Raw genomic sequence first — 14,083 nt, forward strand, 5'->3', positions numbered from 1 at the left:
CAAAGCCATAAACTACACTGTTGTGACATTAGTGCCAAAAACAACGCACCCCTCCACAGTCAAAGAATTCAGGCCAATTGCGTGTTGCACAATTCTATACAAGATCATATCTAAGGTACTGGTTGCCCGGATGCAAAAAGTAATGGCTGATATTATAGATGAGGCTCAGGCAGGATTTATCCCTGGGAGGAAGATTGCAGACAATATCATTCTAGCTCATAAGCTAGTGAAAACTTACACTAGGAAGAATATTTCTGCCAGATGCATGATAAAGATTGACTTAAATAAAGCCTATGACTCAGTGGAGTGGATCTATCTGAGACAAGTACTAGAGGAACTCCGTCTTCCTGAGTAATTTATTAAATGTCTACTTGAATGTGTGCAAACAGTGAACTACTCCATCATTGTTAATGGTGAACCCCCCCCCCCCCCCCTTTTAATGCTGCCAAAGGCTTAAGGCAGGGTGACCCTATATCACCCTACCTTTTTGCTATTGCCATGGAATATTTGAGCAGAAGCCTTAAAACACTCAAGCAAGGGTAACCATTCAAATACCACCCCAAATGTGCAAAACTCCACCTTACCCACCTTTGTTTTGCTGATGATTTGCTACTCTTTGCTAGGGGAGACATGGCCTCAACTGCAACTATTAACCAATGCTTCAGTGTCTTTTCTCTTACATCAGGTTTGTAAGCTAACCTTGAAAAGAGCTCTGTTTACTTTGGAGGAGTCAATCAAGCTATCCAAGACAATATCCTACAGCATCTTGGATACACCCATGGTGAGCTTCCATTCAGATACCTCGGCATCCCATTGTCCTAAAAAAAGCTCTCACTTTTACAATGGCAACCACTTATTGAGAAGATGGTAGGCCGAATCTCTACTTGGACTGCTAGAAAGTTGTCATATGCAGGAAGAGTACAATTAGTACAATCAGTATTATTTGGTATCCAAGCCTACTGGGCTCAAATATTTGTCCTACCTACTAAAGTTATGAAGATTATAGAAGCACATTGTAGAAGCTATGTCTGGTCCGGGGTAAATACTATCACCAAAAGAGCTCTAGTTGCCTGGGATAAGGTATGCACACCTAAATATGCGGGTGGCATTAATCTCACTAACTTGAAGATCTGGAACAGAGCTGCTATTGCTAAGAATAGTTGGGATGTGGCACATAAGGAGGATAAATTGTGGATAAGATGGATTCACACATACTACATAAAGGAGCAGAATTTTGACACCATGCCTATACCTCAGCAAGCTTGCTGGATGGTAAGGAAACTACTTGAGGCCAGAAGTGTGTGGCTTCAGCACCCCATCAGTCATACTTCAACGAAGCAAAGCTTAATAAGGCATATCTATTTGCAACTGCTTGGTAACCTGCCTAGAGCCCCTTGGAAGACATTGATGTTTAGGAATAGGGCAAGGCCTAAAGCTATAATTACTATGTGGCTAATGCTACAAGAGAGGCTGCCAACAGTGGACAGACTTATTGACTGGGGAATTAATGCTGATCCTGTTTGTTCTCTATGCAGCAGTACACAAGAAACTCGAGACCATCTATTTGCAGATTGTGCACTAACAAAACAATTGTGGAATAAACTACTGAAGTTGATGAATAGACCAAGATGCACAGCTCAATCCTGGGACCAGATGCTACACTGGGTAATTGCTAATGGCAGAGGGAAGTCTTCAGCAGCTCTGCTGTTTCGTTTGATTTATGCATAAGCTTGCCATGCCATATGGATGGAAAGAAATCAAAGGATCTTTGACCACAAAAGTAGAAGCGTTGAAGTTATTGCTAGAGAAGTTGCCTACATGTGTGCTATGAGAGCTCCGACTAGAATGCAATTGAGGATGCACGCTTGGCACATGTAATTATGATGTGCAGTTAAACAATTGTCTGAGTGCTAGGAGAGATTGACTAGACCTACTTCTAAGCAGTACAGTTGCTTATTTCCCTTTTTAGGTCACTGTGTTGCTGAGACTATATAGAGAATAGCTCACTGTGGTAGTGTAGCTAAAGCTTTGTAATGTACAGTTGGTGATTAAATAAAATTATTAGTTACCAAAAAAAATGTTATTTTTTTTAAATAATGCAGTTTTTTTAAATATACATTAAAATATTATTTTTAAAATTTCCATATTGGTGTCACCATAGCATCACCAATGTCATGTGGACAATTTTTTTTGAAAAAATTTCAGCTTCACTTGTCTTTTGGAGAGTGAGTGCACACATTTAGTTCAGGCGTATTTTGCAAACTAGATAGTGATAGTTTAAGTAGTTTTCTGAACCTTATGATAATTTAGGTATGAAACTAAAAAAAAAAAAGATAGTTAAGATGTGTTTTTGACCCTTATCTCTTGTAATTTTGCAAAGTGTAATAAAACTCCTCCACTCATTGAATAAACATTATGTCCCTTTTTCTTTTCCTTGTCTCCCACTGCCTCTCCTCTTCTTATCCTTTATTTTCTTTTTTCTCCTTTTTCACTTTTTTAAATTTTAATCCAATTTTGCTTTAAATCTTTTTAATTTCGCATCGCTTTATTCCTACACAATAAAATATAATATTAAAAACAAAGAAATATAATTTGTACTCAAAAGACGATTAAAAGTGCTAGAACGTGAGACAACAATGGCTAAATATATGTATTTTTGGCCGAACATCATGTTTGGTCATAGTTTTTCAAAATATATTTCACTTTTTGTTCTGGAAAACATGAAACATTATTTATTCCCATAAGTTCTAAAAATTATTAAAAATACTCAATCATACAAAACATACATACTTATTAATCCCAAATTATGCAGAACATGATATTTTAACAACAATTGATAATAACATACTTACTAGCTACTAGAATTCAAATTACAATACAAAGATCCATCCGTGCAAGGAAAAAAACAATGGTAGTAACTAACTATTCTTTAATATAATCTTCGACATTGTCCGAACAATCTTCACTTTACAGAAGAGCCTGCTTTAATTGTGAAAACAACGTAGATACAACTTTAATGAAGGAACATGATAGATAGAATTAGTTGGGTCATAAATAGATAGTGTTTTTTTTTTTTGTAAAATATAAAAGTTTGGGGTGGTTTTAAAAGTTTTGAAAAGGCCAAAACATATATCTTGGCCCAAAAACAGGTTTGAGCCAAAATTTGAGAAATGAAGATTTGTTTTCAAAATCTGTCAAAATTTTATAACCAAATTAAACAAAGATTTGAAAACAAATCTTCAAAATATGCTCCCAAAATCTATGACTAAATGGGAGCTCAATAAAATGGAGACATTTTTCACTTATTGAAAAAGTAACGAACTAAAAGCAAGGGAAAAACAGTTAACAGAAAATCTATTACTATATATGTATATGTTTAATATATATATATTTTAAAAAAAAAAGGAAAGATCTATGTTAATGTGAACTAAACTCACAGAGGAAAACCTTAATTATGAATCTACTGTAATCAGCATAATCTTAAGAATGCCTGATCTCTTTTTTCTTCTTATTTTTCCCGGAAGGACTTAATCTTTACAAAAATGAATGGTCATTATCTTAACGATGCATGGATACACTGCAATCATTCAATTTTTTAATTTTTTTTTCCACTTTTAAAAAGTTCAAAGCTCTTCATAAAGGGTGGTAGAGAGATCATTTATCTCTACCAATCTTTTTCAACTATCAATAATATTTTTCATATAAAAGAGAGAAAACAAGAAGAGGTCAATGATAACACTCAAGTAAATTTGGAGAAAAAAAAAAGAAGAAGAAAAGAGAGAGAAAAAAGAAAAAAGCAAAAAGAAAGAAAGAAAAATAAAAGTAATGATGGCTTTGATCTCCTTCTCTATGTCAAGGAGGTCAAATTCTTTTCTTGTCAAATTAATTCCTTTAGCCTTTGTCCTTTGCCTCACTGTTCAATTACCTATTGTCAAAGGAAGAGTTCAACTTCAACCCTTAAATATTGTACCTCCAAATCTTGTCAAAGCATGTAACAACAATAATGAATGCATTTCATGGATTCAAACAGACAGGTCTAAAGCCGACCTAGACCAGCTCCAGAAAGCCGATCTAAAAACGATCGGTTTTCTGGCGCTAAAAAAAATTGAGCAGGAGGCGGCCAACGTGTCAATCACGGTTCGCCTCAAGCTCCTCAACAATAGCTCTCAACTTTCGTCCGATACGCAACAAGCATTGAGCGATTGTAACGACCATTTCATACCCGCGATCGAGTTGATTGATGACGCAGTTGATGCTACCGTTAATGGTGCGTTCAACGACGCGATTAATTATTATACGACCGCAATAACGGATTTCGAAGTTTGTTATCCTCGTCTTAAGGCAATGCGTACATCTAATGCTGTTGATGTTGAGGATTATGTTGATAATCATATTGCTGAGGTTGCTAATGCACGTAATAATTTGGTTAAATTTATTCATATCCCCTTAGATATTCTTAAAGTTGTTGCAGCTTGTAGCCCACATTAAGTTGATTTTCCTTTTATCTTTGTTATCTTGAAAATATTAGTGTGTTTGTGATTCAACAATTTTTTTTTGTCTCAAACGTAACAAGTATGTCATACATAATTTGACATACAATAATAAATACTGTATTTATTTTGTATAATATTATAGAATCTGACACGAGCTTAAATTGAACTGTCCTAGATGATTAGTGAAGATTCGTATAACCGACCCACCGTGCTTAGAATTGAAGTATAGGATAATGATTGTTATTGTTGTTGTCGTTGTGATACATAAATATCAGTCAAAATGCACAATAAAGGGCGTATTCATATAACAAGTTGAGTTATTAACAACGATTCGCTAATGCCTAGCTCTACATGGCTACAGATAATCAAATACTAGTATTTATAATCAGACATTGATTAGAGTCGAATATCGGAATGCTCAACATGATTGTGGAAGTTTGACCTATTTCATTCTTAGGCCTCATTTGGACAATCTGATAATTTGAGTATTTTAAGTTATATTTTCTCTTATAAACATAAAAATTTCACAAATTGTGAAAACTATCAAAATATTCTCAATTCTTATACAATCTTACCAAATGAGCAAATCATAATTTATAACAAAATTAGTACACTGCTAGAAGGCTTTTCTAAAAAATGCAACATCAATTAATCAAACTTTACTTCAATAAAATCGAAAATTTAACATGAATAGTAATGTAACTACTATTTAATATAATCTCCCCACATAAATTAAAGATTGGTAGACATAAATAAAGGTTGGTGGAAGTTAATTAGATTGGTAAATGATTGATGGGTAATTGTTAAAAATATTTATCAACTTATGGATTTTTTTTACAAAATATTAACCTATGAGTTAAATTTTATAATTAAAAAAGTTGAAACCATAGTTTCAAACCCAAACTATGCTTTTTTGAATGATTTGGGTTCAAACTATGGTTTCAAACCAGGTTTCAAACCACGACTAAATTTTGATGGCCAAACGTTGGTTTGAAACCATGACTTCAAAATTGATGGCCAAACGCCTACTTATACTCAATATAACTTGGGATTCCAAAGGGCCTGTTTGGTAAAAAGTATTTTTTGTTTTCAAAGTGAAAATGGTATTTGGAAAATGAAATTGTGTTTGATCATGAATACAAATTTGGCGTTATTTTTGAATTTTTATTAGTGATTTGGAGTGAAAACAATCTTTTCTGGTGTTCCTCAAATTCCTAAATTTTATGGCTCCATAATTCAACTCCGAAAAAAAAAAATATATTCATGATCAAATGGCCACTTAGGATTCCTAATCCTAGATGACTAGAGGATGTGGGTAGAAAGTGTAATTTCCAAATAGATAGTGGGCCATTCCAACCATAATAAAGCAACAAGGGAGTACAATTTAAATATAAAAACAAAAAATCAAAGCTCTAAAATGCCCTCTAGTTTATTTTTAGCTGCAAAAAACCCCCGCCTTTTTTTTTCCTAGTCTTTTAGCAAAAATGGAAACTCCTATTTGTAGCGAATTAAACGATTTGGATAGACCATTTACAGAAGAAGAACTCCAACAAATCGATGCTGCCTTTGAATCTGCTACAAAGAGACCCAACAATTCTGGCGCAGGCCATAAGTCTCGCCGGAAAAGTCGCCGGAGATTGCCGGAATCTCTTTTCGTTTATAATCAACAAAATGAAGGTTCCAGTACTACGCCGTTGAATCGTTGTACTAGAAATCGTTCCAATACTTCTAATCAAGGTACTAGTAAATTATTGGATTATTAGCAATTTTGATCCTTCAATTATTGGTAAATGCTACTCCCTCCGTCTACTTTTACGTTGTTATGTTTCACTTTTAGAGAGTTAAACTTTGACCAATATTTTATGATTGTATTTATGAGAAGAAATGCAACTTATATTAGAGTAGTATTTTTTGTATAGTTTCCGAATATCTGAATTTTAGTTTTAAAATATTGAATTAATGTAATTTAATTTAGCTCTGAAAATTTAAGTTACTCGTCGAAAGTGTTGCCGTACCTGTGTCGGATCCTCCAAAAAGACAATACTTTTGAAGGATCCGACACGCACCCGATGATATTTTAGAAGAGTCCGAGTAACTTAGCTGAAATTTAGTCAAATTGACAGTCGAGAAGCGAAATGTGACAAGTAAAAGTGGACGGAGGGAGTAGTTTTGATTCTTGTGATATCTGACTGAGCACATTTAACCTTCAAATTAATTGAAATATGAACTTTTGATCCCTTTTGCTTGTGAGTATTCACAAATTTACCATAATTATTAGTCGTTCCATCACCTATGTGTTATGTTAAGTTTATACTGTTACTTCATATTAGATGGCAATCTAATTCTTAAAGTAGTTCAAATACAATGTAATTCTTACATTAAAGGACTAAAACACACATTTGAATTAATTGAAAGTTAAATGTGCTTCTCTCTTGAGCCGAGGGTCTTTCGGAAATAGCCGCCCTACCTTGCAAGGTGGGGGTTAGGTCTGCGTACACTCTACCCTCCCCAGACCCCACATGGTGGGATTATACTGGGCTTGTTGTTGTTGTTGTTGAAAGTTAAATGTGCTTCGTCAGATATCACAAGGACCAAAATCAGAATCTACCTATAATTTAGGGACCAAAAATGCTATTATCTCTATATTGTTATTCAGGAAAAAGTTTTTTTTCTTGTTTGTGGAAGAACATGTTTTGCAAAGAAAATAGTGATGTAATTAGTTTTTGTTGTTTGGTACAAAGCTGTGTTTGCCAAACTGTAGTAAATTGTTATTCAGGAAAAAGTTTTTTTACTTGTTTGTGGTGGAAATGATTTGTAATAAAATAAAAAAAAAATTGTAATTAGTTTTTGTTGTTTGATTATAGCTGTGTTTACCAAATTGTAGCAAATTATTACCCAGGAAAAAGTTTTTTTTTTTTTTTTTTGCTTCTTTTTTTTTTTTTTGGTTGTGGAAAAGTTTCTGCAAAGAAAAAATTGTTGTAATTAGTTTTTGTTGTTTGATAAATTATAAAGCTAGTAGAATGTAATAATATTAATAAAGACTGACAACCAAAAGAACATTCTAGTAGTAAAAGAGTGGAAATAGAGTAAATTATATGAAATATATATAGAGTGAAATTACTTAGTCAGGTGCTTAATAGCTTAAGATAATTGAACACCAGAAGGTAATTTCAGAAGGGGAACATTTTATTGGTGGTATTAATATTTTGTTTTTTCAGCTAAAGGTTTAAATTTCGGACTTATAGGAAAATCTTATGTTAATTTCCATTTTAGTGAATTAATGGATCGATATGTTCACGGACATTTATTTTGAATTTGATAACTTTCTGCAAAAACATTTAGAAATATCTAATTTTATCATAGAATCAACCCTGCACACTTTTTTACTGTTTTTAGACGAGTACATGGAATAAGATAGGTAAACTTATTGGAGGACATTGTACACAGTCCAGCTTACTGTTTTATTGCTCCGAAAAATTTGACCTCTCAGTCTTGTAGTACTCATAAATTGTTAAATGTCAAGGCGAGATTCGGCTGAATTTTAGGAAACGAAATTAGTGTTTGTTTCTGTTGTGTATTATAAATGGTTGCTACTTTCTTACAGGATTTTAATGTCCAAGTTTTCTTTTCTTTTTTGTTTTCTGATGTAGCAGCTAAATTAGTGATGCAATACCCGGAAATAACTTTTAAAGGACGTGTTATATATAGCAGAACTACTAGAGAGGTGGAGAAATCTGCAGTCGAGCTGTTTAATTTTGTTGAGGAAAAGAAGAGGAAAGAAGGGCATGTTGCTCTTGGATTTGACATTGAATGGAAGCCCACTTTTAGAAGAGGTCAGTTCAATGTTAATCAAGTGATAGTTTCACTACTGTCTGAAATTTGCAAACTACAGTCAGACCTCTCTATAAATGCCATCCTATATAACAACTTTTCACTATAACAACCATGTTTTTTGTAGAACCGGTCTTTCATGTTTATAACAGAATTTCGATATAGTAGCAAAAAAATATAGGGACAAAAGATGCTATTATAAAGAGGTTTGACTTTATAATCAGAATTCTTGAATAGATCTATGATCTATCAGTCTTTCAATTGTACTAGCTTCTGGATTTATTCTCTTTCTTTAGCCTTTTTACTATACTAAGCTTCATTTGAGGAGTTGTAAAATGAAATGTTGTGAGTTATTAAATTTACATTTGTTGAAGTACCATCCTGCTAGTTCCAAAGGTTATATAGTTTGTTATGACACCTGGTGGATTTTGATAGTTCATACTTAATGCTGCGGAATTTACTTGATCTGCTGTTGTCTACAGCAACAAAAACTACTATGCTTCAATCTCTTTTTTTTAATTTTGTATTGTTCGCTGTTCTTCAATCTTTTTACTGATAAAAAGCAAGAACTACTACTATGCTTCAATCCCGAGCTAGGTGGAGTTGGATATATGAATCTTCAATATTCATGTAACCTTATCCGCTGTTGTTTGTTTGGAGCAATGAGAGCGTATAGAGTGGAAAGGGGCTTGATAGAAAAGATTCTTGATTTCCATGTTAACCATGAAAACTACATACAGAAAATGCTGATGACAAAGATGCTTTGAGAAAACAGACAAAAGTCATTTGCACCTTAGTATCACATCTGCATCTTATAATCTGCCAAAAATTCTTTATTTGCTCTATTATTGTTTCTCCTAAAATATATGATTTAGAGGATATTCTTTTGTAGGTTCAAAAAGAATTATTGGATGCTGAACGCCATTCTATTGTATGTTCTTATTTTTCTTCACTTTTTGCACTCATACTTAAATGCTTAGGCATACTCTTTGCCTATAAGTAGGCGAATATAACTCCTTCTGACCTTTTGTTTTAGTTATTACGTGCTTGATTAATTGGATTCTCTGCTTCATTTCACTTGCCCTTATTTGTGAAATTGCATACTGTTATCCCTTATTAAAGAATGATAGGTGCTTTCTTCAGGTGCGCCAACCGGGAAGGCTGCTGTTATGCAGATATGTGGTGACAAGGTTAATTGCTATGTTTTGCATATTATCCACTCTGGAATCCCTCAAACTCTGCAATCTCTTCTTGAGGATCCAACTGTTGTGAAGGTTGAGATTGTTCACTTTTTTCTGGGACATTTATCAAACAATGAATTATAATAGGACATGGTTTCTTAACTTTATAGTGTTCCAATAAACGTAGGTGGGTGTTTTTTTTTTTTTTTTTTTTTTTTTTTTTTGATAAACGTAGGTGGGTGTTGGCATTGCAAATGATGCTTACAAGGTTTACCGAGATCATAATGTCTTTGTAAAGACTTCGGAAGATCTGTCTGAACTTGCCAACAAAAAGCTTGATGATCCCAAGAAGTGGGGTCTAGCATCACTAACTGAGAAGCTTCTTGCCAAGCAGGTCTGTTGGTTTCTGATTCAACCATTTATATTCTATTTCTTTACTTTGTGCTTTTCCTTGCCGCTTTTGAGATCCTTGACTGGGGGGCCAGGGAGGGGGCAGAGGGGGAATCCGGGACTGGTGTTTTTGCCTGTTCCAGTCGGTTTCGTATCAATAGACAGTCATTCAGTTAACTTGTTAAGGTATGTAAAAAGAACTTCAAACTTGCAACCTTTTAAAGAAGAAACCAAGTAGAAATGCTACTTCATCTGCTGGACATATGTGCATATTTGAATGTAAAATCTTGCTGGACAGAGAATTAGTCTTACTATATTAACTATGTCATGCTGCTACACTTTCTCAAGATTCTGATTCATCCACTTGAGATTTTAAAGTTAAAATAGGTTGGGTGAACTTGCAAATTCACCGAGTCTCATGAGTAAACAATTGAGTTGGTTCAATTGCATGGTGTCAACGAAATCGAGTGCTAATTCCCATTTTATTAAATCCCACCATTATCTTTCTAGTTTTCTTTTCTTCCAATTAAGTGTGATATTCGACTGAAATTTTCTAGTTCTTGCAGCTCCCTAAGCCAAGTAATATCAGGTTGGGGAATTGGGAGGCTAACGTGTTGTCTACGGACCAACTGCATTATGCTGCTACAGATGCCTTTGTTTCCTGGTACTTGTATCAGGTCAGCTTTAAGAACCATGGTTCAACATCATTCTATAATCGTTTCTCTCTCTCATCCGTTGGTATAAATCTCTTTTTCCATCACAGGCACTGAAGAGCCTTCCGGAGATTATTGATGATAAAAAGTGAAGCTAAGGTTCCTTGGCCGGAGAAGGATCTTGTTGCTGAGAAGAAATGCAGCCTGAACTTCATTAATCTAAAGTATGCTCTACTCGAGCTTTGGCAATGGCAGCTACTCCATCCATTTCTACTATGTAGTTAAGTTCCATGTCTCACATTGTTGTGCAAGTCCTTGTTATTGAATCATAATTGTAAAACCTCATGATAAGGTAAAGCGCTCCAGGTAATTCTGCTGTTGTAAAATAGATGAAGCCCTCTACATGATTCTTACAACGTAATAGCTCCCAGGGCTTTGGTTCAATGTTAAGAGTGCAGCTCTGATGTTTGGATAGAGCTCGAACTTTACTTCTATGAGGTCCGATTCTTCCTCAATCCTTCCGTTCTATCTGTCTCATATTCGAAAGAAAATAAATAAAAAAAACAGGATGACTGAGTGGTTGAGGCATAAGCGTAACAATCTAAAGATCTCAGGTTCGAGCCTTCAGCTACGACAATTTTACCATGGGCCTATTGTTCTTTAACTTTGCCTGACAGGTTTACCTGATACCTGTGCTCATTGATTGTAGCAGATTTTTCGCTTGATTGATCAAGGTGCGCAGAAATTAGTGCATACACTTATCATGGCACAAGTTGCTTGTTATTTCTCGACATAAAATTGAAAAAACATCAGAAATATACAAGTTAGATATCAAATCCAATTCCATTAACAAAAAGGTTATGCTAAGACCAATAACACATCATAAATATGAAATGACTATTAGCATGGCAATCTTTTGAAGTCTTATGTTTTTTCATGAAAATTCAATTTTCCACAATGCAACAAAAGCCATTCAACAATGCTTCCATTTTCACAATGATTCCGCCATTAGATGTAATCTCTCAACAGTATTATGTTGGACCTAATATAAGGATAGACAGGCCCAATCCATACCTTGGTTCTAATTTGGGTTGGGCCTGGTAATAAGTCCCATGGACCATAAGATGTCGGGTCATTTGCACTTTTTAGCTCCTAATTTGTAATGGTCTTTAATTTTTGTCGCTCAAGCCAAACAACTTTTTCACAGGACTTAAGTTTATATTTTCGCATCATAATATCTCACAAGTTATATTCTGCGCTCTTAAAGAACTTATGCTCCACTAGACATAAGTGTGATTTTGAAGGATAAAAATTAAAGACCAGCCCATTCAAAGGACAAACCATGCAGTTTCTTCTTCCAGTCAACTTTATAAAATAAATATAAATGAAAAATCATGATGATTTTAGGTGTGAGGGTGGGGGGGGGGGGGGGGGGGTGAGGGGGGGACTAAATCAAAGTATACAGTAAAATCCGTCAAAATTTTGTTAGTTAAAGATAAAAGGTAGCAAATATCCTACTAAATAGTTGTAGTGTTCGCAAAGTAGCTGGACACAGTCGATATAAATATTAAAAATAAACGCAATACAATCTTTATTCAAATTTGACATCCTATGGAATTTATCAAGAACACATAGGAAACAAACAATTTAGTGATTGTGAAATGTGAGGTCTTGGAAAAGAAAATGCTTTTGGTCCCTAAAAATAAAAAATGCTTTTGGTCTCTAAAAATAAAGGTTGAATGTGACTATTTTAGAAAAGAAATAAAAAAGGCGATGCCAACTGAAAGTATTGACTTATGACCCATTGCATGTGGGTGGGCCTTTTGTGTACTTGGATTTTTTCGCATTCATCAATCCACTTAATCACCTCTCCTAACCTCACCAACACATCACAAAATGAGGATAGACATTGTTAGTAGGGTACCACAACATCTCTCTCCCTTTTCCTTTTGTAGGTTAAACATATTCTTTTTTTTTAAAAAAAAAAATTCACTACATAGGGGGTCGGGAGGGGTCAATAAGTTGTGGCCCATTAATTTTTTTTAGTTTTATGTAAAATCCGGTAATAAAACTCAAGAGATCTTCGCATGATCATTTTCTTCTATTCAAATTTTTAAAGAGTTCAGTGTTGAACAATTTCCTCGATCAGGAGAGGGTAATGGGAATCGGATCCATGAGAGATTTCATTGATACTAGACTATAAACTTTGTGGTGTAGGTTAAACATATTAATTGATTACTTGAAATATATTTATACATATTAGTGGATCAAAATAATAACTAATGCAAAATTGAATGGTTATTATACAACTTCTATAAGAAATAATATTAAAGTTTGAGATGCCATAAACTTGTGTAAGAAATTATATTTAAGTTCGAGATCTTTAGATCTAAGTATATTAGCAGTTGAATGATTGTAATTGTAATATGACTTAAATTTAAGTGAGCATTTACGCAACAAAATTTGGTATTAAAAGGTGATAAACCAGAATGTACATCAGCTAAAAAACTGAAATATGCATGCACTGCTCTCTCTCAATGTGTTGGAATTAAAAAAAAATAGCATAAAATACGCATACTAAACGTGAGTCTATTTGGTGAAAAAAGTTGTCAATGACATACAAACATACAGTCCGTTCTATTAAACATAAATAAAAACTTTATGATACATAAATGTTAGACTAGCTATTTTTGGAGCCAGGAAGGTTTTGCTATTCTTTTTGAGAAATTGACATAAATAGCGTCCACCAATATAATAGCCAACAAATATATACTTTCTTTTATTAATGTATATAATATAGATTTTGGATACATAATAGTGTATACTTTTCTTGCATATTTTGCTAATGAATGTAATTATTTTCGATTGACCGGCCAAAAGTGTAACCTGCCCTTACTTTTTTGGAAGTGGGGAGGGGAGGGGATGGCTGGAGTTGGGAGATTATACATGCCATGTGGCAGAGGTGTATATACGAGATCTAAATTTTATGAATTCGAGTTTGAATTTTCTACCGCAACTTATATGATTTATCATAGTTTAAAATTAATTATTTATACTTATTTAATATACTTTTAACACATATATATATATATAATGTGCGAGCCAAAGTTACTGAAATAGAATGAAACTACACCCCTTACGCTCCACATTTGCCCTACAATGTGACAAGATATGGAATAAAGTTAGGGAAAAGGACAAAAGGAAATGAAAATAGATGCGACAAATCAAATCAAATTGGTTTTAATTATGGTTAACCAGATGATAGCAGGGCATTTGGGAGGCATTTGTCCATTCGTCATTGTTTGTTATTGAATGCTCAAGCCCTGCAATTACTCACTTCAGATTACAATAAGCATCCTTTCAATCAAACTAATTTGGTCCAAAGTAAGTATCGCTTTAATATATCAAAGACTCATTGATCAATTTCTTCATATCCTAGTCCTAACAAAGGATCAAAACTTTTTAGAAGAGATAAATAATAATCTTATTAAATAACCCTCATGCATGATTAATGCTACTACTCCTTCCGTCCCAT

The 14,083-nt window shown here is 33.9% G+C and overlaps 2 protein-coding genes across 4 annotated transcripts; both read left to right on the plus strand.

The window, feature by feature from the left end:
- Positions 1-864: 864 nt before the first annotated feature.
- LOC132610456 (uncharacterized) lies at positions 865-1,728 on the plus strand. The gene has a single exon (XM_060324748.1). The coding sequence runs from the start codon at positions 865-867 to the stop codon at positions 1,726-1,728; it is 864 nt and encodes a 287-aa protein (XP_060180731.1).
- A 4,178-nt stretch (positions 1,729-5,906) lies between these two features.
- LOC132610621 (3'-5' exonuclease) lies at positions 5,907-10,936 on the plus strand. 3 transcript variants are annotated; one of them, XM_060324939.1, is made up of 6 exons: positions 5,907-6,230; positions 8,144-8,326; positions 9,468-9,514; positions 9,741-9,899; positions 10,462-10,572; positions 10,659-10,936. In XM_060324939.1, the coding sequence occupies exons 1-6, from the start codon at positions 5,978-5,980 to the stop codon at positions 10,698-10,700; spliced, it is 795 nt and encodes a 264-aa protein (XP_060180922.1). In that variant the 5' UTR covers positions 5,907-5,977; the 3' UTR covers positions 10,701-10,936. The 3 variants fall into 3 exon arrangements, with proteins under 3 accessions (XP_060180922.1, XP_060180920.1, XP_060180921.1); XM_060324937.1 differs by having other exon boundaries at positions 5,913-6,230; positions 9,468-9,598; XM_060324938.1 differs by having other exon boundaries at positions 5,917-6,230; positions 8,147-8,326; positions 9,468-9,598.
- Positions 10,937-14,083: the final 3,147 nt, after the last annotated feature.

This window comes from Lycium barbarum, chromosome 9, assembly GCF_019175385.1.
Source record: "Lycium barbarum isolate Lr01 chromosome 9, ASM1917538v2, whole genome shotgun sequence".
Taxonomy (NCBI): Eukaryota; Viridiplantae; Streptophyta; class Magnoliopsida; order Solanales; family Solanaceae; genus Lycium; species Lycium barbarum.

What these genes read in the sequence shown, in the direction of transcription:
- LOC132610456 (XM_060324748.1), top strand. Translation starts at nt 865, where the DNA reads ATGGTAGGCCGAATCTCTACTTGGACTGCTAGAAAGTTGTCATATGCA.
- LOC132610621 (XM_060324937.1), top strand. Translation starts at nt 5,978, where the DNA reads ATGGAAACTCCTATTTGTAGCGAATTAAACGATTTGGATAGACCATTT. An exon ending in TTCCAATACTTCTAATCAAG is followed by an intron (nt 6,231 to 8,143) that starts GTACTAGTAAAT and finishes TTTCTGATGTAG; the next exon opens with CAGCTAAATTAGTGATGCAA. An exon ending in TTTCCTGGTACTTGTATCAG is followed by an intron (nt 10,573 to 10,658) that starts GTCAGCTTTAAG and finishes TTTCCATCACAG; the next exon opens with GCACTGAAGAGCCTTCCGGA.